Source organism: Ranitomeya imitator, chromosome 1 (genome assembly GCF_032444005.1).
Source record: "Ranitomeya imitator isolate aRanImi1 chromosome 1, aRanImi1.pri, whole genome shotgun sequence".
Classification (NCBI taxonomy): Eukaryota; Metazoa; Chordata; class Amphibia; order Anura; family Dendrobatidae; genus Ranitomeya; species Ranitomeya imitator.
In genome coordinates this window covers 656,859,960-656,884,416 of record NC_091282.1, presented here as the reverse complement: position 1 = coordinate 656,884,416, position 24,457 = coordinate 656,859,960, and the positions used below count along the sequence as shown (strand labels likewise).

At 46.9% G+C, this 24,457-nt stretch overlaps 1 protein-coding gene across 2 annotated transcripts in view; it reads left to right on the top strand.

Annotated features, from left to right (window-relative positions):
- LOC138639649 (NACHT, LRR and PYD domains-containing protein 3-like) overlaps positions 1-24,457 on the top strand; it is a 515,752-nt gene that overhangs the window by 480,385 nt on the left and 10,910 nt on the right. For both annotated transcript variants that reach the window (XM_069728773.1, XM_069728772.1), the window contains 2 exons: positions 9,080-9,250; positions 18,630-18,800. In XM_069728773.1, coding sequence (XP_069584874.1) covers positions 9,080-9,250; positions 18,630-18,800 — 342 coding nt within the window. The remainder of the gene's footprint in view (positions 1-9,079; positions 9,251-18,629; positions 18,801-24,457) is intronic.

Genomic DNA, 24,457 nt, shown 5'->3' with positions numbered 1-24,457 from the left:
GTGAAAGGAGAGGAAAGCACATACGTAGTTATGAAAACAGATTCAGCAAAATGAGGCCCGCTAAAGCTAGATAGCAGAGGATACAAAAGTGAACTGCGCGGTCAGCGAAAAACCCTTAAAAAAAAACCATCCTGAAATTACTTGAACTCATGTGCCAACTCATGGAACATGAGGAGTAATTTCAGCCCACTAGAGCAACCAGCAGCAAGGAATCACATATCTGCAAGCTGGACTAAGACAAAAATTAAACAAAACATGGAACGGGAAAATCAAAACTTAGCTTGTCCTGAAGATTACAGAAACGGATAGCAGAGGTAACCAGAACCACTGATTACATTGATAGCCGGCGAGGAAATGACAAGAAAGCCAGGTTAAATAGGAAACTCCCATATCCTGATGGAACAGGTGGACACCAGAGACCGCAGAGAACACAAGTCACCCAGTACCATCAGTAACCACCAGAGGGAGCCCAAAAACAGAATTCACAACAGGAAGCGCTGCTACTGTATGTCGCCTTCTGTTGAAGGCATGACCGCGTTATTCACCGCGCCTTGCACCATCCACCATCACCATCTACACTTCTGGGAAGCCCTGGGGATATACTTCACCTGTGGGAAGGTATACAATCTAGCTGCCATTCCATCACCCCAGCTGACCCCTAAGCAGCGTCGGTCACCCTAACCGAATACCACAGGTGGCATCACGAACACTACCGTTATCTACAAACTCTTCCTTTTATTGGGCGCCCCTCTTAGGGCCACGGTCCGGGACGGGCCACCATGACATCCTCGCTGAGGGAACTGAAAGACCCGGTATCGAGTACCCCATTGCCCTTACGTGGGGGCGATTGTTATGACCTGGTGGTTAGGAGCACCCGGAATGACCTGAAAGTTAAACCTCATACAGGACGAGCTCTGGGATGTGGGAGCTCTGCTGACCGCAAGCCCTAATCCTATCACACACACTAGAAATAGCCGTGGAGCGCTCCTGACCAGACCTAGGCGCCTCGTCACAGCCTAAGAACTATCTAGCCCTAGAGATAGAAAATAAAGCCTACCTTGCCTCAGAGAAATTCCCCAAAGGTAAAGGAAGCCCCCCACATATGTTGACTGTGAGTAAAGATGAAAGTCACAATCGCAGAAATGAAACAGGTTTCAGCAAAGGGAGGCCAGACTTACCAAACAGACAGAGGACAGGAAAGGTAACTTTGCGATCAGCACAAAAACCTACAAAAGACCACGCAGAGTGTGCAAAAAAGACCTCCGCACCGACTCACGGTGCGGAGGGGCCACTCTGCATCCCAGAGCTTCCAGCCAGCAAGACAAAATCATGAAAACCAGCTGGACAAGAAAACAGTGAACAAATAATGACTATCAGGAACTTAGCTTCTGCAGGAGAAGGCAGGTCACCAGAGAGATCCAGGAGCGAACTGAACCAATGCAAAAACATTGACAGCTGGCATGGAGTAACGATCTGAGAGGAGTTAAATAGAACAGCCAACCAGAGGATAAACCACGTCACATGTGTAAGGAACCTCAGAAGCAGCAGCTTCACTCACAGCCACCAGAGGGAGCCCATAGACAGAACTCGCCGAAGTACCATTCACGACCATAGGAGGGAGTTCGACAACAAAATTCACAACAGTACCCCCCCCCCTTGAGGAGGGGTCACCGAACCCTCACCAGAGCCCCCAGGCCGATCAGGATGAGCCAAATGAAAGGCACGAACAAGATCGGCAGCATGAACATTAGAGGCAAAAACCCAGGAATTATCTTCCTGACCATAACCCTTCCACTTGACCAGATACTGGAGTTTCCGTCTCGAAACACGAGAATCCAAAATCTTCTCCACCACATACTCCAACTCCCCCTCAACCAACCCCGGGGCAGGAGGATCAACGGAGGGAACCATAGGCGCCACGTATCTCCGCAACAACGACCTATGGAACACATTATGGATGGCAAAAGAAGCTGGAAGGTCCAAACGAAATGACACAGGATTAAGAACTTCAGAAATCTTATATGGTCCAATGAAACGAGGCTTAAACTTAGGAGAGGAAACCTTCATAGGAACGTGACGAGATGACAACCAAACCAAATCCCCAACACGAAGTCGGGGACCAACACAACGCTGGTGGTTAGCGAAACGTTGAGCCTTCTCCTGGGACAATGTCAAATTGTCCACCACATGAGTCCAAATCTGCTGCAACCTGTCCACCACCGCATCCACACCAGGACAGTCCGAAGGCTCAACCTGCCCTGAAGAGAAACGAGGATGGAAACCAGAATTACAGAAAAAAGGAGAAACTAAAATAGCCGAGCTGGCCCGATTATTAAGGGCGAACTCAGCCAAAGGCAAGAAAGACACCCAATCATCCTGATCAGCAGAAACAAAGCATCTCAGATATGTCTCCAAAGTCTGATTATTTCGTTCGGTTTGGCCTTAGTCTGAGGATGGAAAGCCGAAGAAAACGACAAATCAATGCCCATCTTAGCGCAAAAGGACCGCCAAAACCTCGAAACAAACTGGGAACCTCTGTCCGAGACGATGTTCTCTGGAATGCCATGCAAACGAACCACATGCTGGAAAAACAATGGCACCAAATCAGAGGAGGAAGACAGTTTAGATAAGGGTACCAAATGGACCATCTTAGAGAAGCGATCACAAACCACCCAAATGACCGACATCTTTTGAGAAACAGGGAGATCAGAAATAAAATCCATGGAAATATGCGTCCAGGACCTCTTCGGGATCGGCAAGGGCAAAAGCAACCCACTGGCACGAGAACAGCAGGGCTTAGCCCGAGCACAAATCCCACAGGACTGCACAAAAGAACGCACATCCCGTGACAAAGAAGGCCACCAAAAGGATCTAGCCATCAAATCTCTGGTACCAAAGATTCCAGGATGACCAGCCAATACTGAACAATGAATCTCCGAGATAACTCTACTAGTCCATCTATCAGGGACAAACAGTTTCTCCGTAGGACAACGGTCAGGTCTATCAGCCTGAAACTTTTGCAGCACACGCCGCAAATCAGGGGAAATGGCAGACAAAATTACCCCTTCTTTAAGAATACCCGCCGGCTCCGGAACATTCGGAGAGTCAGGCACAAAACTCCTTGACAGGGCGTCAGCCTTCACATTCTTAGATCCCGGAAGGTGTGAAACCACAAAATCAAAACGGGAGAAAAAGAGCGACCATCGAGCCTGTCTAGGATTCAACCGTTTGGCAGACTCGAGATAAGTCAAATTCTTGTGATCCGTCAAGACCAACACGCGATGTTTAGCTCCTTCAAGCCAATGTCTCCACTCCTCGAATGCCCACTTCATGGCCAACAATTCCAGATTGCCCACATCATAATTGCGCTCAGCAGGCGAGAATTTTCTAGAAAAGAAGGCACAGGGTTTCATCACTGAGCCATCAGAACTTCTTTGCGACAAAACAGCACCTGCTCCAATTTCAGAAGCATCAACCTCCACCTGAAAAGGGAGCGAAACATCTGGCTGGCACAACACAGGGGCAGAAGCAAAATGACGCTTCAACTCCTGAAAAGCCTCTACAGCCACAGAGGACCAATTGATCACATCAGCACCTTTCTTGGTCAAATCAGTCAACGGCTTAGCAACACTGGAAAAGTTAGCGATGAAGCGACGATAAAAATTAGCAAAGCCCAGGAACTTCTGCAAGCTCTTCACAGAAGTCGGCTGAGTCCAATCGTAAATGGCCTGAACTTTAACAGGGTCCATCTCAATAGTAGAAGGGGAAAAAATGAAACCCAAAAATGAAACCTTCTGAACTCCAAAGAGACACTTTGACCCCTTCACAAACAAGGAATTCGCACGAAGGACCTGGAACACCATTCTGACCTGCTTCACATGAGATTCCCAATCATCCGAAAAGACCAAAATGTCATCCAAATATACAATCATGAATCTATCCAGGTACTCTCGGAAGATGTCATGCATAAAGGACTGAAACACAGATGGAGCATTAGAAAGCCCGAATGGCATAACCATGTACTCAAAATGGCCCTCGGGCGTATTAAATGCCGTCTTCCATTCATCACCCTGTTTAATTCGCACAAGATTATACGCACCACGAAGATCTATCTTGGTGAACCAACTAGCCCCCTTATTCCGAGCAAATAAATCAGACAGCAGCAGCAAAGGATACTGAAATTTGACTGTGATCTTGTTAAGAAGGCGGTAATCAATACAAGGTCTCAAAGAACCATCCTTCTTGGCCACAAAAAAGAACCCTGCTCCCAATGGTGACGACGACGGACGAATATGACCCTTCTCCAAGGATTCCTTTATATAACTCCGCATAGCGGCGTGCTCTGGCACAGATAAATTAAACAGACGGCCCTTAGGAAACTTACTACCAGGAATCAAATTAATAGCACAGTCGCAATCCCTATGAGGACGTAGGGCACCAGATTTGGGCTCTTCAAATACATCCCGGTAATCCGATAAAAACTCAGGGACTTCAGAAGGAGTGGAAGGTGAAATTGAGAGCAATGGAACATCACCATGTACCCTCTGACAACCCCAGCCGGACACAGACATAGATTTCCAATCCAACACTGGATTATGGACCTGTAGCCATGGCAACCCCAAAACGACCACATCATGCAGATTATGCAACACCAAAAAGCGAATATCCTCCTGATGTGCAGGAGCCATGCACATGGTCAATTGAGTCCAGTACTGAGGCTTATTCTTGGCCAAAGGCGTAGCATCAATTCCTCTCAATGGAATAGGATACTGCAAGGGCTCCAAGAAAAAACCACAGCGCCTGGCAAACTCCAAGTCCATCAAATTCAGGGCAGCACCTGAATCCACAAATGCCATTACAGAATAGGACGACAGAGAGCAAATCAGAGTAACGGACAAAAGAAATTTAGACTGTACCGTACCAACGATGGCAGACCTAGCGAACCGCTTAGTGCGCTTAGGACAATCGGAGATAGCATGAGTGGATTCACCACAGTAAAAACACAGCCCATTCCGACGTCTGTGTTCTTGCCGTTCAGCTTTGGTCAAAGTCCTATCACACTGCATAGGCTCAGGCCTATGCTCAGAGAATACCGCCAGATGGTGCACAGCTTTGCGCTCACGCATGCGCCGATCGATCTGAATGGCCAAAGACATAGACTCATTCAGACCAGCAGGCGTGGGAAATTCCACCATGACATCCTTAAGGATTTCAGAAAGACCCTTTCTGAAAATTGCCGCCAGGGCACATTCATTCCACTGAGTAAGCACAGACCACTTTCTAAACTTCTGACAGTACACCTCCGCTTCATCCTGACCCTGACACAAAGCCAGCAAGATTTTCTCTGCCTGATCCACTGAATTTGGTTCATCATAAAGCAATCCAAGCGCCAGAAAAAACGCATCAACATCACGCAATGCCGGATCTCCTGGCGCAAGGGAAAATGCCCAGTCTTGAGGGTCACCATGCAACAAAGAAATAATGATTTTTACATGTTGAACGGGGTCACCAGAGGAGCGGGGTTTCAAAGCTAGAAACAGTTTACAATTATTTTTGAAATTCAAGAACCTAGATCTATCCCCAGAAAACAAGTCAGGAATAGGAATTTTAGGCTCTAACATAGGATTCTGAACCACAAAATCTTGAATGTTTTGTACCCTTGCAGAGAGATGATCCATACAAGAGGACAGACCTTGAATGTCCATATCTACACCTGTGTCCTGAACCACCCAAAGGTCTAGGGGAAAAGAAAGACAAAACACAGTGCAAAGGAAAAAAAATGGTCTCAGAAGTTCTCTTATCCCTCTATTGAGATGCATTAATACTTTGGGCCAGCTGTACTGTTATGTCCTGGTGGTTAGGAGCACCCGGAATGACCTGATAGTTAAACCTCATACAGGACGAGCTCTGGGATGTGGGAGCTCTGCTGACCGCAAGCCCTAATCCTATCACACACACTAGAAATAGCCGTGGAGCGCTCCTGACCAGACCTAGGCACCTCGTCACAGCCTAAGAACTATCTAGCCCTAGAGATAGAAAATAAAGCCTACCTTGCCTCAGAGAAATTCCCCAAAGGTAAAGGAAGCCCCCCACATATATTGACTGTGAGTAAAGATGAAAGTCACAAACGCAGAAATGAAACAGGTTTCAGCAAAGGGAGGCCAGATTTACCAAACAGACAGAGGACAGGAAAGGTAACTTTGCGATCAGCACAAAAACCTACAAAAGACCACGCAGAGTGTGCAAAAAAGACCTCCGCACCGACTCACAGTGCGGAGGGGCCACTCTGCATCCCAGAGCTTCCAGCCAGCAAGACAAAATCATGAAAACCAGCTGGACAAGAAAACAGTGAACAAATAATGACTATCAGGAACTTAGCTTCTGCAGGAGAAGGCAGGTCACCAGAGAGATCCAGGAGCGAACTGAACCAATGCAAAAACATTGACAGCTGGCATGGAGTAACGATCTGAGAGGAGTTAAATAGAACAGCCAACCAAAGGATAAACCACGTCACCTGTGTAAGGAACCTCAGAAGCAGCAGCTTCACTCACAGCCACCAGAGGGAGCCCATAGACAGAACTCGCCGAAGTACCATTCACGACCACAGGAGGGAGTTCGACAACAGAAGTCACAACAGGCGATCCACGAGTATAAGAGACGTGTACAGGAGGTGTTTAGGTATAAGAGACATGTACAGTACAGAGACATGCGAGTGTAGGAGACTTGTACAGGACGGAGACATGCGAGTATAAGAGACGTGTACAGGATGGAGACGTGTAGGTATAAGAGACGTGTACAGGATGGAGACGTGTAGGTATAAGAGACATGTACAGTACAGAGACATGCGAGTGTAAGAGACATGTACAGGACGGAGACGTGTGAGTATAAGAGACGTGTACAGTACAGAGACGTGTGAGTATAAGAGACGTGTACAGGACAGAGATGTGTGAGTATAAGAGACGTGTACAGGATGGAGACGTGTGAGTATAAGAGACATGTACAGGATGGAGACGTGTGAGTATAAGAGACGTGTACAGGATGGAGACGTGTGAGTATAAGAGACGTGTACAGGATGGAGACGTGTGAGTATAAGAGACGTGTACAGGATGGAGACGTGTGAGTATAAGAGACGTGTACAGGATGGAGACGTGCGAGTTTAAGAGACGTGTACAGGATGGAGATGTGTGAGTATAAGAGACGTGTACAGGATGGAGACGTGTGAGTATAAGAGACGTGTACAGGATGGAGACGTGCGAGTATAAGAGACATTTACATACTGGATGTGTACATGATAATCCGAAGGGGTAAAGGCCCCGTCACACTTAGCGACGCTAAAGCGATCCCGACAACGATACAACCTGTCAGGGATCGTTGCTGCGTCGCTATGTGGTCGCTGGTGAGGTGTCAAACATTGAGATCTTCCCAACGACGCAGCAGCGATGCGGCGACCTGTAGCGACCTGTACAACGATGTCGTTGGTCGTTGTGACCCTGTCACATGGCAGCTATTATGACGATTCAGACCTCGATGAGGGACGTCCTGTGTGACGTTGTAGTCACACAGGCGTGCATTTGCGTTGCCTTTTCCGCGCCCATTCAGTTCCGATTGGTGGTCGCTACTGCGTTCTGATTGGCGGCCTTGCCAAAAAAATTAAGGAAAAATGAAAACGCATTTGAGACCCCAAACGATACCTACCGTGCACAAAATATAGGTGTCAGAAGAACCGTTGAAGAATAGATAAATCGAAGAGGTGTCGCAGGCCGGAGAACTCTACAACTATCTGCAAACCACCACGCGGTCAGGAACAAAGGATGGAAGCGCTACTACTGTATGTCGCCTTCTGTTGAAGGCATGACCGCCAATCAGAACGCAGTAGCGACCACCAAACGGAGCAGAGGGGTGCGGAAAAGGCAACGCAAATGCACGCCTATGTGTCGGTGTCTGAGTCGTCAACGAGGTCGTTGGTAATGTGTCAAACACAGCGATGTGTGCTACCCAGCGGGACCTCAACGATCAAAAAAAGGTCCAGGCCATTCCGACACGACCAGCGATCTCACAGCAGGGGCCTGGTCGCTGCTACGTGTCAAACATAGCAAGATCGCTACTGAGGTCGCTGTTGCGTCACAAAACTTGTGACTCAGCAGCGATCTTGCTAGCGACCTCGCTCAGTGTGAAGTACCCTTAAAATTGCAGTGTAATCTGATGTAAGTAGGATGGCCTTGGTCATTGGAGATCAACCACCTCAAAGCCAGGTTAGCTTTTAAATCATTTGATCTAATCTTTCTCTGTTCAAGGAACATCCAAATTGGAGATTGTTGGTATAAGCCCAATATTAAAAGGTTCTTGGTTGAGTGGATATCAGCATAGCGATGTGAAAAAGAAAGATTCCAGAATAAAACTAAGGTTTCAGAAAATATAGTTGCATTCAAAGATAACTTATTCCACTGCAGAGGGTAGCATAAAAGTCAAGAGTGGTCATCTGCCTAATCACACGTTTTCCCGTTTGGAAGCCCATTCTTTTGTTCACCTTTTCAGGTCCATTTACATGTACAGACAGCTCTTCCATTTAATACAAGACCCTCTTTGGGGGCATGACACAGTCAAACAGGACATTAGGTGGGTGCGAGCTAATACTTCTCCAGTGTCCAAAGTCCATGTATCTCCTTTGCTTGTACTGTAGCCTCTGTATATCATTTTTGCATTTGAGTCCCTCAGGCTGTGTTCTGTATTGAGAGCTACAATAGATGGTGGGGGAAAGGAGAGTTGTCAGCCACTGATGACACAAGTTCCTCCATCAGCTTTATGTCTGTTGTACATTACATGTGCTTCAATAATCACTAATTTATGACATGCCATAAAGTGAGGACATTACTTAATAATTCTGGATTTCTGGTGTCAGTGGACACATCATACAGCCGCCATCATTCCTGGTATCCACCACACACGCACGAGGTGGCTTCTAGTTGTGAAATTTATGAATTTTACTAGCTGATGACATTTTCTCTCCACATTCATGATCTATAGATGTTATACTAGCACTCTGTGGACACTTCATCCACCTCTCATCTTATTCTTACAGTTTGGCTGGTAATGGTCTGCCAGAAACGTCCTGCATCCATTTGTCTTCAGGAATATGGAATAACCGGTCCCTAGAGATACTTGACCTGTCTAATAACCGACTGTCTGGTCCTCACTTCAGTGTTTTGATGGAGGCTCTGTCCAGTCCAGACTGTGGGGTAAAGGAATTACTGTGAGTATAAAACATAGCAGCTACCACTATTTAAATAAATAAATAAAAAAATTTCATGACTTTTTAAAAAAATTTTTATTGTTCAGATACACAAAAAAGCATACATTCATAAATAGAGAATTGGAATTTGTGTCAGTTCCCCCTGTTTGGGATAACAGTGATTAAAGAAGATGTTTCATCAAAGTTTTTATTTTGTGATCTTTTCTAATCATGGCATGTAATTATGTATAAGTGCATTAAAACACTCACCGATTGCAATTTTCCCCAGTTTCCAGCGCCGCTCTGGACCTTTTCCAGCCACGTGACCTGAAAACAGACTAACGGGCTCCTACAGGAGTTTTTGTGAGCCAGAAGTCGCCGTCTCGGTGTAAGTGTATGGAGCTTTATTCTGAGGCTCCATAGACTTACTGTACATTGATAAAATTAGCTCCGCGCTACACAACAGTCCCTGTGTGAGCCAGTGAAGAAGAGGAGCCGTCATGTGGGACCAGAGCGGCACTGGGAACAGGAGAAGACAATAATTGGTAACTATTCACTTACACTTCATTAAGTGGGATAAGAAAATAAAAATTTGAATGTGGCTTCGTTTTTTAAGGTCTCATTCAGACATCCGTTTTTTTTGGTGTACGAGAAAAAAAACGGACCAAGTTTCATCATTGATTTTCATCACATTCATCAGATTATCTTTGGTCAGTTTCAAAATCTTTTTTCACTGATGAAAAAAACAACATTTCTCCACCTACTCCTGTTTATTTGGCTTATGCCGCAGATGGATTCTACAAGTCTTAAACAATTTCTGCACAGGAAGTGTGCACTTACATAATTGATGATAAACACCTTGCCCAAGTCATTTTTAACCTGCTCCCTGCTACACTTGCTGCCCAGTGGGTATAACCCTGGATTGCTTCAGAGGCGTATCCGAGCATTGGAAACTGCCTCCACCATCACCAGGGTGACTCCCCTGTCATGACTTTGGTTGAGTGCCCCAAGAATTAGATGGGCATGACCCCAGGTCACTTCTGAAGTGCATCCGAGTGGAGCAACCCAGGATGCATCCATGGTCACCAAAGCAACTCACATGTGTGACATTTTCCTGGGTAAGTGTCTTGAAGGATTAGAGGGTTACGCCCTGTGCATTTCCAGTGTAGCAGGGAGTAGGTTTAATAATGGTTCAGACAATGTGTTTTTCATTAAATATATAGATGTACACTTCCCACGTAGAAATAATTTAAGACAAGTATAAGCTATATGATGAAGACTGATTGAAGACTACAGAGGGTGGTTGAAATGCGTTTGTCATTTTTTTAGTTCATCCACAATAAATTTCTTTTTACCACTCGCTCACTTATTGAGCTTCCAGACCTTATTCTTAGCATTGCAAAGGTCATACAGGGTTGCAACGGTGAGTGCCAACTCTTCACTATTCCACAGCCTGACAACTGTAACTGTAAAGAACCCTTTCCTATTTGGATGTCAGAATCTCCTTTCCTCTATACAATACCTGTGCAAGTCAAGATATAAACACATCAGCTGCAGGACCAACATTCAGATTTGCACTTACCACCTTATAGAAACTCATCATTTTGGTTAGATAAGACTTGTCATTCATGAATCCATACCAGTTGTCAGTTGATATATTATTTTTCTGTATATTTTTGCAGCTTGGGACTTTTTATACCTTTAATTTTCACACCACTGATGTCAAACTTAGCAGATGATAGATCCACATTCATAGCTTTCTCGAATACTGATACTGATACCACATCAGACATTTTACAATCTTGTGGTATTGATCATTTTACAGTGGTCTGTCAATTACTGAGCTCAACTCCCTCACTACCCATGGATGAATACCTTCTGGCCTGTGGCTTTGTCAATATTTAATTCGTTCAGTCGTAGCAGTACATTTAGTGATTTAATTTGGTATAGATGGGGGCTGGAGTGAAGTGCAGCTGGGCGGAGGCCCCCCATGACTGCTTTTAGCCGGGCGGTCTTTTTAAATAAAGCCACGGATGGAGATAGGAGGATGGCAAGGGGGGAGGAGCTAAAAAGGGGGGAGCTAGTAGGGAAAGTGCGGGAAAACCGCCATTCCCTACCTTTATCCAGGACGAAGAAGACGTGCTTGATGGCGTCGGCCGAGTCCATGATGTCCCAGCTGCGAGAGATGGCCAGGTCCAGGAGAGGGGGCTGGCTCGAGGCTCAGCTGGCCTCGATCATTGGTGCTGCAGGAGGATCCGGACAGAGTTCGCGAGGCAGGAGGACCAGGCCCCCAGAGAGACTCTCACCCGAAGTCCCGGCGCGTGGCAGGCTCCGGAGCCCCTCCAGGGACCCTGCGGGCGGTGAGTCCGGCGGCGCTGCCCCGCCCGGTCGCTCCTGCTCCGGCAGGAATCCAAGTACCTGGCCTGCAGGCGCCGGGCGTCAGGCCCAGGACACCGTCGCTGCTGCTGGGACCGGAAGTGCGGCCTGCGCGATCCAGGCAGAGCGCAGCCGCCGCTTCCTCCGCTTCCGGTCGGTCCCCTGCTCCCAGAGGGCGCGCCACCTGCCACCATCCCACATTAGGTCCCCAGCAGTCAGGGGGCGTGCAGCGGCAGGCAGAGGAAGAGGAGCACAGCCAGGAAGAGCAGCGGCAGCAGCCAGGAATGTGGACCCTCTACCTGCGGCAGGCACCCACAGCGCATCTCCTCCCTGGGTGCCTGCTGGGATTACTACAAGGAGTGCACAGGTGGCGGACGGCCAGCGGCCGGGAGATCTTCAACGTCCCGCGCACACGGAACGGCGCAGTGGAGGGAGAGATGCAGGCAGCAGTGTCGAGCTGCCTGCCCGGGGGCGAGGAAGGTTACACGACCGGGCGGGCCCGCCCGGGTTTGAGCATGGGGATCGGTCGAGGTCGCCTAGGAGGTCTCATGAGTACAGAGCAGCATGTACCCGTTACCTATCTGACGGCGGGGTGGCGGGGGATACTGGCCATGGACAAAGGAGTGGGTCGGTACAGCAGCTCCATCACGCTCGGGTCCCCCCTGGTGACGAGGAGGCCAGGGGCGCGGGCCTGGGGCAGAGAGGGCTAGCGGCGCAGCAGTCCCAACACGCTCGGGTCCCCCCTGGTGATGAGGAGGCCAAGGGTGTGGGCCTAGGGCATCAACGCGGCGAGGAGGTGTCGGCGTCCAGCAGCGATCGTCAAGTGGGGTCAGAGCGACAGGGATCCGGAGGTCCGGCTGGCGGGGACACAGCACCCGCGCAGCGTTGTGAGTATGAGTCTATGTCTGGTTTGTCTCCCGGCCGGGTTGCAGGAAGCTAGAGGGGGTCGGGTGGTAGTGTGTGAGGAACGGCAGAGGGGTGGGCTGATTGTTGCAGAGGTGCCAGGTATGCAGGATTTATTGCAGGGTATGTCGCAAATTTTGCATAGGTTAGAGGGAGGGTCAGCAACTGGGGTTGCTGCATCGCCGGTTGAGGCGTGGATGTCTGGGCGGGGGGTGGAAAACCCGTCGGGGAGTGGGTTGGTAAGCCCTGGTCGGGTATTGGAGGTTGCATCGTCAGGTGTATCGGTTTCGGTTCAGACAGAGAAGGAAAAAGGCGATACGGTTAAATTAGATGACAGAGCGAAAGGGGAAGTTTATGTGTGCTTTGAAGGGCCGTTGGGAGTGCATTTGAAGAAGGAGGTGAAAGAGAAGATTTGGCGAGATGAGTGCGTGGAGATTTTTTCCCTGCTTCCGTTGGAGAAGTTTAACTTGGATAAAGGAAAAAAAGACGATAGCAAGAAGGAGGAGGAAGAAAAGCGGAGGTGGCGGTTAATTCCGCAGACATTTGTGAATTGGTTGCAGGCATTTGCAATATTGTGTAGTGGGGGAGAAGGCGCCCGAGAATTGCTCGGGTTTGTTTTGTTATTTAGACTCGATTGGGGAGGCGCATCGTACATATGGCGGTCAGACGTGGCTGCGGTATGATGAGCAGTTCAGGCAGAGAAAGGCGGTGAGGCCAGAAATTAGGTGGGACCAGAAGGATATAGACCTTTGGCTGAAGGTTATGGCCCCAGCTAGACATGGGCAGTCCTTTCACGGGTCTGGAGGTGGTGGCAGCCGGCAAGCGGGACACGGAAGCAGTAGTCAGGGTACACAGGGAGCAAAGGAGAAGTCTGTAACCTGCTGGCAGTTTAATGACGGTCAGTGTAAATACGGGAATACCTGTAAATTTAAGCATGTGTGTTCCCACTGTAATGGAAGTTCCCACGGGGCTTTAAAATGTTTCAGGAAGGGGAAGGGAAAGCCAGCATTGGGTACTGGTCAAGGGGGAGAGCCCGGTGAGGCTTCACGAGATGGCCCCCTTTCTAAATAGGTACCCCGATTGGGTGAAGGCAGGTATTATTTTTAATTGTTTTGCGGATGGTTTTAGGATTCCTCCCCCGAGTCACGAGGTTCCTTTTTCGATTAAGAATTTGCGGTCGGCAATGTTGCATGCCGAGGTTGTTGATGCTAAACTCAAAAAAGAAGTGGAGTTGGGAAGGATGTCGGGGCCGATTTTGGACCCGCCGACGGAAGGTATGGTGGTTTCCCATTTGGGGGTGGTGCCTAAGAAAGAGCCGAATAAATTTCGGTTGATTCAGCATTTGTCGTATCCAAAGGGTCGGTCGGTAAATGATGGCATCGCCCAAGAGCTGTGCTCTGTTGAGTATACATCATTTGATGCAGCGGTGCAGTGGGTGAGGAGGCACAGCCCGGGGGCCTTATTGGCAAAGACGGATATTGAATCGGCCTTCCGTTTGCTTCCGGTGCACCCGGACAGCGTTCCGTTGTTAGGTTGTTTTTGGAATGGTGGCTACTATTTGGATAGATGTTTACCAATGGGTTGCGCCATTTCTTGTTCCTTGTTTGAGACGTTTAGTACTTTCCTGGAGTGGGCGGTCAGGGACGTGGCGGGGAGTTCAGTCTGTTATCCATTATTTGGATGATTTTTTGTTTATTGGTCCGCCTGATTCCGCGGTATGCCGTAATGCGTTAACGGCTATGTTTTGGGTCGCAGAGCGTTTTGGAGTTCCTTTAGCAGCGGATAAGACGGAAGGTCCCAGTACGGTGTTGAGTTTTTTGGGAATTTTAATTGACTCCGAGAGAATGGAGTGTCGGTTGCCGGAGGATAAGCTGGCTCTGCTGCAACAAGAGGTTGATGGAGCTAGGAAGAGGCGGAAGCTGACTTTGAAGGAGTTGCAGTCTCTTTTGGGTAGATTGAATTTTGCATGCAGGATCATACCCATGGGCAGGATATTTTGTCGCAGGTTGTCGGTCGCAACGGCAGGGGTGAAGGAGCCGCACCATGTTATTCGCTTGAGCAAGGAACACAAAGACGACTTGCTAGTGTGGCAACATTTCTTGAGCAATTACAACGGGCGGTCATTGATTCAACAGGAGGTATTAACCAACTTTGACTGCGAGATATACACTGACGCTGGCGGTTCGGCCGGTTACGGGGCCTATTGCGGGGGTCGGTGGTGTGCCGGACGTTGGACGGGCCAGTGGAGGGAGTTGGGCCTTACAAAAAACCTGGTTTTGTTAGAATTGTTTCCTATCGTGGTGGCGGTTTCCATTTGGGGGGAAATGTTTGCTAACAGGAGGGTTCGTTTTCATTGCGACAATATGAGTGTCGTGTCGGTGATTAATAGTTTATCGGCCTCGTCTCCCCCGGTGATTAAGTTGGTGAGGGAGCTGGTTTTCCGGTGCTTGGAGCTGAACGCTTGTATTTCGGCGGTGCATGTGCCGGGTGTACAGAACTCAATAGCCGATGCATTGTCTCAGGGACATACGGTTTGATTTGTTGAGGTTGCAGGTATCATTTCCTGGTGTGTTGATCGTGTGGTCAGATATTGTGCCTAGGAAACGGTGGAGGGTGGCTAGATCTTTGAAGGGTATTAACAGGGCAAGGGTCAAGCTAAACAGGGCAATATCGGGTTTTGTTTCCAGAAACGGGGGTATTAGTGTTAAACATTTTGAATTGGAGTCGGGGCTTGGTAACTACTGGTTGGAGGACGTAGTTCACTTGAATGCGATTGGAATTGATTTGTGGACTTTGGCATTGCAAGAAGGAGTTGAAAGGGCATTGGTGGCGTTGGGGCACTCACGAGCCTGAGGTGGTCAGGGCTGTTCGTGTGTGGTGGGGGGGTGGGGGTTCTTGGAGTTGACGCTGATTGGGGGAAGGAATTGGAGCATAATTACAGGCAATTTAAAATGTGGTGGGGTTGGATCTGGCATTTTGGTATGGGCTCTGGACGGGGTTTTACCCTGGGAGCTGTTGGTGGTTTTCTCTTCCCGGAACGGGATGTACGGTGCCCTCGAGCTGGTGATTGACGGCTGAGTGTAATATGGTGGTCGATCTTCTTTTGTGGGGTTTTGCCAGATCTTTTAGCTCTAAGAACCCTCCCCTCGAATTCATATTGTTGTATTAATGTTTGTTATTTTGTTAATAAAAGTTGGCCGCTGTGGCCAAAATATCCAAAAGAATAATTGGTTATGTTTTTATTTAAGGAAAGGGTTGGGTCGGTGGGCAGGTTGTGGTGGTTTAGGTTACATACGAAGGAAAAGACCGTACTCGGCATACGCGGTCAAGATGGGGGCTGGAGTGAAGCGCAGCTGGGCGGAGGCCCCCCATGACTGCTTTTAGCCGGGCGGTCTTTTTAAATAAAGTCACGGATGGGGATAGGAGGATGGCAAGGGGGGAGGAGCTAAAAAGGGGGGAGCTAGTAGGGAAAGTGCGGGAAAACTGCCATTCCCTACCTTTATCCAGGACGAAGAAGACCCACTCACCCTCCCTTGTTGGCTTGTGCTTAGGGGGTTTTTTAATGGGGGGGGGAATCGTCGTGGATAGTTCATATATCGATGTGGTGGAAGTTATATATATAAAAAAAAACAAAAAAAAACGGAGGTTTGGGGAGTACACTTTAGATGCGTTTGAGGGAGGGGTGTTGGGTTCATTCTCTACATTTTATTCGTTTATTGTCACAGTGGCAGTGTGGTGGGGGGGTGGGGGTTCTTGGAGTTGACGCTGATTGGTTGGGGGAAGGAATTGGAGCATAATTACAGGCAATTTAAAATGTGGTGAGGTTGGATCTGGCATTTTGGTATGGGCTCTGGACAGGGTTTTACCCTGGGAGCTGTTGGTGGTTTTCTCTTCCCGGAACGGGATGTAAGGTGCCCTCGAGCTGGTGATTGACGGCTGAGGGTAATATGGTGGTCGATCTTCTTTTGTGGGGTTTTGCCAGATCTTTTAGCTCTAAGAACCCTCCCCTCGAATTCATATTGTTGTATTAATGTTTGTTATTTTGTTAATAAAAGTTGGCCGCTGTGGCCAAAATATCCAAAAGAATAATTGGTTATGTTTTTATTTAAGGAAAGGGTTGGGTCGGTGGGCAGGTTGTGGTGGTTTAGGTTACATACGAAGGAAAAGACCGTACTCGGCATACGCGGTCAAGATGGGGGCTGGAGTGAAGCGCAGCTGGGCGGAGGCCCCCCATGACTGCTTTTAGCCCGGGCGGTCTTTTTAAATAAAGTCACGGATGGGGATAGGAGGATGGCAAGGGGGGAGGAGCTAAAAAGGGGGGAGCTAGTAGGGAAAGTGCGGGAAAACTGCCATTCCCTACCTTTATCCAGGACGAAGAAGACCCACTCACCCTCCCTTGTTGGCTTGTGCTTAGGGGGTTTTTTAATGGGGGGGGGAATCGTCGTGGATAGTTCATATATCGATGTGGTGGAAGTTATATATATAAAAAAAAACAAAAAAAAACGGAGGTTTGGGGAGTACACTTTAGATGCGTTTGAGGGAGGGGTGTTGGGTTCATTCTCTACATTTTATTCGTTTATTGTCACAGTGGCAGTGTGGTGGGGGGGTGGGGGTTCTTGGAGTTGACGCTGATTGGTTGGGGGAAGGAATTGGAGCATAATTACAGGCAATTTAAAATGTGGTGAGGTTGGATCTGGCATTTTGGTATGGGCTCTGGACAGGGTTTTACCCTGGGAGCTGTTGGTGGTTTTCTCTTCCCGGAACGGGATGTAAGGTGCCCTCGAGCTGGTGATTGACGGCTGAGGGTAATATGGTGGTCGATCTTCTTTTGTGGGGTTTTGCCAGATCTTTTAGCTCCAAGAACCCTCCCCTCGAATTTATATTGTTGTATTAATGTTTATGTTATTTTGTTAATAAAAGTTGGCCGCTGTGGCCAAAATATCCAAAAGAATAATTGGTTATGTTTTTATTTAAGGAAAGGGTTGGGTCGGTGGGCAGGTTGTGGTGGTTTAGGTTACATACGAAGGAAAAGACCGTACTCGGCATACGCGGTCATGCCTCTTACCTGCTGGTATTCGAGGTTCCTATTTAGATTAACAGGCCTGACGCAACAGTATATGTTTGTCACGCCGCAATGATATTGCACCAGGATGGCTATGCCGATGCCTATAGTTGAGAGGCAGTACTCACTCTCCTGTCCAGCAGCTACAGACTACTTTTGTGGCCGATGGCGTGGGACATATGAATCAATTTGTGTCGACTCCAACTGGGATGTGATCCCAGTCTACAAGTCTGCACTCTTCCCGTAGTCAACTTTTCTAAAGGTTCAGGTCTTTGTATTATTGTATTATCTTTAATGTTGTTATTTATGACTTGTATATTAACTGTTGAATTGTAAAACACTGCACAATATGTTGGCACTATATAAATAAAGATTTATTATTTATTATTATAATTATTATTATTTGTATTTCCCCCTTTGAAATGTTTCGTTGAATATTGCACAGAAACTTACAATATTTCGGTCACTGCAGCCAAGTGCTTATGGGTCTCTCGATCTGATATTATGTCTGGCAGTTTGACAGGACCAGATCCCCCAAAAATATCTCCTCTGGTTAATCAACGGAGAGCAGATGTTGTCTTTAATTGTGAATAAAAACTTACAGCTTTTAGCACAACCTGCAGATTTTATGTACCATTGAATGTCTGGGTAAGTAAAATCTGCCATAATTAGCACTCTAGAATTTTTATTTATCCCACCCAGCTTTTTCAAATGCCCTTAAAACCCGGAGCCATTAAAAAAAAAAGTCTCAGCACTATATGACAAAGAATCTGCTTTCCAGGTTTCATGCCACTGAGGCTAGCCACCTCGGTGACACATACACTCCATCCAGGTTATTTTGGTTGCAACCTAACAGGCCTATAAAAGGCTTTTTCAGTAAATAAAGCCAATTAATTATTAAAATACATGGCTTCAAAGAAATTAAAAAATATCTTTCTTTATGCACACTTGTCTGGATTAGGGACAATTATTAGGCATTTTCAGGTAAAAGGACGGGTTCTGTCAGGACACAGAGTATGCACCCGCTGCGTCACCCACATCTCATCTTCTTTTTTTTAGTTTGGCTGGTAATTATCTAACAGACGCTTCCTGCAAACATCTGGCAACTGCAATATGGAATAACCAGTCTCTGAAAAAACTTGTCCTTTCCAATAACCAACTGTTTGGTGATCACTTCAGTGACTTGATGGGGGCTCTGTCCAGTCCAGACTGCAGGATAGAAGACTTGCGGTGAGTGTAACTGGTTGGAGATTTGTGGTCATAAGAGGACAGATGTTATGCATCAAATTGGTCATCATGGAGAAAATTGATCTCGGAAGGCACTTCTCACATAACACATGTTTTACCCTTACTTTTCCATTCTTTTTATTTATCTGAGGACTGTAGCTTACCTAACAGCTTAACCCCTTCACGCTGCGACCCTTTTTCATTTTTGCGTTTTTGTTTTTCGCTCCCCTCCTTCCCAGAGCCATAACTTTTTTCTTCTTCCGTCAATATGGTCATCTGAGGGCTTATTTTTTGCGGGACGAGTTGTACATTTGAATAACATCATTGATTTTATCATGTCTTGTACTAGAAAACGGGAAAAAATTCCAAGTGTGGTGAAATTGCAAAAAAAGTGCAATCCCACACTTGTTTTTTGTTTGGCTTTTTTTGCTAAATTCACTAAATTCTAAAAATGACCTGATATTATGATTCTCCAGGTTATTGCGAGTTCATAGACACCTAACATGTCTAGGTTATTTTTTATGTAAGTGGTGAAAACAAATTCAAAACTCAGCGTTTGACAGCGGCATTTAACAGGTTAATAGCGGCTGGTGAATCGCGATTTAACCCGTCCGCTATTGCGCGCACATGTCAGCTGTACAAAACAGCTGACATGTCACGACTTTGATGTGGGCTTACCGCCGGAGCCCACATCAAAGCAGGGGACACGACATGCGCAGTACAAGTACTGCGCATGTCGTGAAGGGGTTAAAGATCACAGGTGTATCCTACTGCACACTATATATGTAGCTCTAGGGTAGCAACACTATCTGCTGGGGTATTACCCCAAGCTACCTTTCTTTTTTCCTTATCTATTGGTTTGATAATAGCCACCTGCATGTGCAACTACAGAGCCCTAAAGAGTTGCTTGATACTTTCAGCTTTATGTAGAGGCCTGAGGACCCAACAAAATCCTTGCTCCTCAAGATTTTTTTCCATGACATATTGTACGTCATATTAGTGGAAATTTTTGGTCAATATGATTTATGAAAATATCAACAATTTGACAAAAAATTAGAAAATTTCACAATTTTTTACATTTACATTTTTATGCTCTTAAATCAGTTATAACACACAAAATAATTAAACAGGTGGTCCACTACACTGTATAATGCCCCATCGATTTACATCTTTTAGCAAAGTATTTTTAAAGTTCCTTCTGCTGCCATGTGAGCAGCGCTAGCGCTGTTCTCTCAGTCCGCATCATGTGAACCCTGCATATCACAGCCCAGTATCCAGAGCAGGCTTGCAGCCCAATGAAACTCGAGGAAAGAATGAAAGTGCATGCTGATTACTGGGCTGTGATGTGCGGTGAAACGCTGCCCACAGCCCTGCCAATCAAGGGGGTTGCATGCAATGGGTCACGCCTGGGTGAATCAAGGAAATCAGAACGTTAACATGATATCTGCGGATGTCAGACACAGCTGCAGCCAGGGTCGCCTGATGCGAACTGAGCAAGCAGCGATAGTGCTACTCACATGCAAATATGGCAGAAGAAGTTATTTACAAACATACTGAGTTAAAAGTTGTAAATCGATGCGGGCATTATACAATGTAGTTGACCGTCTCTTTAATATATAACATTTCCCATATATCTACTTTACATCTTCATCAGTTTTTAAACATAACTTTTTGGTAGGATGTTAGAGGGGTTAAGTGTTTAGCAATTTTTTCAACAAATTTACAAAACTTGTTTCATAAAACAGAATTTTTCAGATTTTGAATAGACTTTGAGGGGCCTACATATTGGAAATTCCACAAAAGTAATGGCATTTTAAAAACCACACCCCTCACATACTTCAAAACTGTTGTCGGAAATTTTTTTAAACTCTTCAGGTTCTACTCAGGAATTAATGTGCAGCGCCCCAGAGACCTGGTCGTTGCAGTATGGCACTCTGCCGCTAAGGGGAGTGGCGGTACGTCTGATGGCACTAAGGGGTTCTCCTGACCAGGTATCACCAGAACACATTACACTTCACACTCCGGCCACTAGGGGGAGAAAAAGGCTTTATTTATTGGGCCACTCCTCACACTGGTAAAACTAGGGGCTGGGGAGGAAGTTAGTCAGAAGCTGACTGTGTTGGATTCAGGCAACATCCCGTGGCAGGGGGTGTTGCAGGGAGAAGGCACAGGGGGGTCCCTGTCAGGCGTGGGAACCTGGCAGGTGCCTAGCGAACAGAACAGAATGTAACGGAACCACGCCTGCACACCCTGCGGCGGTATCCTAAGAAAGAGACACGAAGGGAAGGATATTGTGGAACAGTGTAAACGAGATCAGCACAAAGGAGAGCCAGTAAGAGTCGTGCCGAGAGAGGAAGGCAACATCTTACTGAGGTGCGTAGTCGGTGGCCGGAACACCGTAGGAGTAACTGACTTCAGGCCTTACTTCAAACTCCGCTGGACAGTTAATTATAGGTTGGCTGTCTACCTTAAATTTCCTAAGAAGACATAGGGGGCAACATTGGGAGAGGGGCGTCTCTAGGGTCCCGGAAGACCTCCAAGCCTTCCCGTCATACGGGTGCGTCCTAGCCAAAATATACTTGGGGACGAGAAACTAGTAACATCTGGAACTAAAGAGAACGAAAGAGAGCTGTAGAGAACGAACGAATGAGAACAGCAGTTGTGAGGACTATTCCGAATGCTCAGCAGGGTAGGACTACAACACACAGGCGCTAGTGGTAGGCAACGATTTCCATCTGCGAAGGAAACTCTGGATGTGCCCATCGGACCGGCCGGCCTCTGAGAGCCCTGTTAAACGTACTCTGGATTGAGGATCCTGAAGCCTTCAGTAAAGAGGTAAAGAGACTGCAACCTTGTGTCCTCATTATTGACTGCACCTCACACCATCGCCACCTACACCACTGGGAAGCCCTGGGGACACACTTCACCTGTGGGAAGTTATACCATCCAGCTGCCATTCCATCACCCCAGCGGACCCCATAGCAGCGTCGGTCACTCCGACCGAACACCACAGGTGGCGTCACGAACCCCTGACAGACTGTTCCACTACTTTCATTGGACGCCCCTTAGCAGGGTCGCGGACCGGGTCTAGCCACTGTGACAGCCTCAGAACTGAACCAGAGAGGCCCGGTACCGAAACGCGTGGCCCTGTGTCTGGGGGCGCTCCAAATGCAAAGTGGAATGGAAATTTTTTTTTCAAGTTTTACCTCTAAAATTTTGAATTAGCCCCAAATTTTTCGCTTTTGCAAGAGGTAACACCAAAAAGTGGACCCCCTAGTTTATTACCCACTTTCTTACAAGTGCTGTGATACCCCACATGTAGACAAAAAGTTCTGTTTGGACCAACGGGCAGTGATTGGAATGGAAGGAGCAATATTTGAATTTTGGAATACAAGTTTGGCAGAAAGAGATGGAGAGCATCATGTTGCATTTGAAGTGCCCCTGAAATTCCCCACAAGTGACCCCATTTTGGAAACTACACCCCTCAAGGACCTTATCCAGGGGTATAGTGAGAATTGTAAATTGACAGGAACTACACAGAACTTGATAATATTAGGTTACCTTTAACCCCTTTCCGGCATCGGACGTACTATACCGTCCGATGCCGGCTCCCCTGCTTTGATGCAGGGCTCCGCGGTGAGCTCGCATCAAAGCCGGGACATGTCAGCTGTTTTGAACAGCTGACATGTGCCCGTAATAGGCGCGGGCAGAATCGCAATCTGCCCGCACCTATTAACTAGTTAAATGCCGCTGTCAAACGCAGACAGCGGCATTTAACTACCGCTTCCGGCCGGGCGGCCGGAAATGACGGCATCGCCGACCCCCGTCACATGATCGGGGGTCGGCGATGCTTGTGAATGGTAACCATAGAGGTCCTAGAGACCTCTATGGTTACTGATTGCCCGTCGCTGTGAGCGCCACCCTGTGGTCGGCGCTCACAGCACACGTGCAATTCTGCTACATAGCAGCGATCAGCAGATCGCTGCTATGTAGCAGAGCCGATCGTGCTATGCCTGCTTCTAGCCTCCCATGGAGGCTATTGAAGCATGGCAAAAGTAAAAAAAAAAAGTTTAAAAAAATGTGAAAAAAATAAAAAAAACATAAAAGTTTAAATCACCCCCCTTTCGCCCCAATCAAAATAAATCAATAAAAAAATATCAAATCTACGCATATTTGGTATCGCCGCGCTCAGAATCGCCCGATCTATCAATTAAAAAAAAGTATTAACCTGATCGCTAAACAGCGTAGCGGGAAAAAAATTCGAAACGCCAGAATTACGTTTTTTTGGTCGCCGCGACATTGCATTAAAATGCAATAACGGGCGATCAAAAGAACGTATCTGCACCGAAATGCTATCATTAAAAACGTCATCTCAGCACGCAAAAAATAAGCCCTCAACCGACCCCAGATGATGAAAAATGGAGACGCTACGAGTATCGGAAAATGGCGCAATTTTTTTTTTTTTTTAGCAAAGTTTGGAATTTTTTTTCACCACTTAGATAAAAAATAACCTAGTCATGTTTGGTGTCTATGAACTCGTAATGACCTGGAGAATCATAATGGCAGGTCAGTTTTAGCATTTAGTGAACCTAGCAAAAAAGCCAAACAAAAAACCAATGTGGGATTGCACTTTTTTTGCAATTTCACCGCACTTGGAATTTTTTTCCCGTTTTCTAGTACACGACATGCTAAAACCAATGATGTCGTTCAAAAGTACAACTCGTCCCGCAAAAAATAAGCCCTCACATAGCCAAATTGACGGAAAAATAAAAAAGTTATGGCTCTGGGAAGGAGGGGAGCGAAAAACGAACACGGAAAAATGAAAAATCCCCCGGTCATGAAGGGGTTAAGGATGCGCAGACCTGTGGATGTTCTGGTTCGCTGAGTTCGGCGGAACTGTAGTTCAAAGTTCGGTTTCCGAACTTTACCCCAAACCCAATAGAAGTCAATGGGGATCCGAATGTCAGGGATTTAAAATGGCTGTAAAATGTAGCGTACTCATCATTACTCGTTGCTCGCAATAGCATCAGTGTGCTTGGGATGTTCGTTGCTCGGCGAGTGTTTTTTGAATGCTCAAGCTGGAGTTTGAGTTCCTGCTCTGCATGTTTGACGCTTTTTAGGCAGCCACTAAACATGCAGGGATTGCCTGACAGTCACTGTAATGTCGTAGCCATCGTGGTTTATGTCATCACTGTGATTGGCTGGCATAAAGGAATCTGTTGCACTAAAAGCACAAAAAAGAATAAAGCTTTAAATTTAGATCAAACAATATATCAAATGTAGCACATCAATATCATAACTAGAACAGTTTACAGATCTGCCATAGGCATTAATATTCGGGTTACTGAACAGTAACTTTGCAGTAGTAGTAGTACTGTAGTTTGTCACTTTAGGCATTGTAGAAAGAACAAACAAAAATGATGATAATGATAATAATAGTACTTGCTCTTGCTAGACGTCTTTAATTTTAATTGACCGAGGGACCGAGGGCTGGCTCCTGTGCTGATAGAGGTGGGAGAAGAGTTAATACGACAAACTGCTGGACTGTGAATGAGGTGCTGGGGCAGTTGGTATGGTGGATTGAGAAACATGTGTGGTGCTAAGTGACACAAAAGCAGCTCTCACTCACCCCGACAGTAGGGGGTAAACAAGTGGAGTTT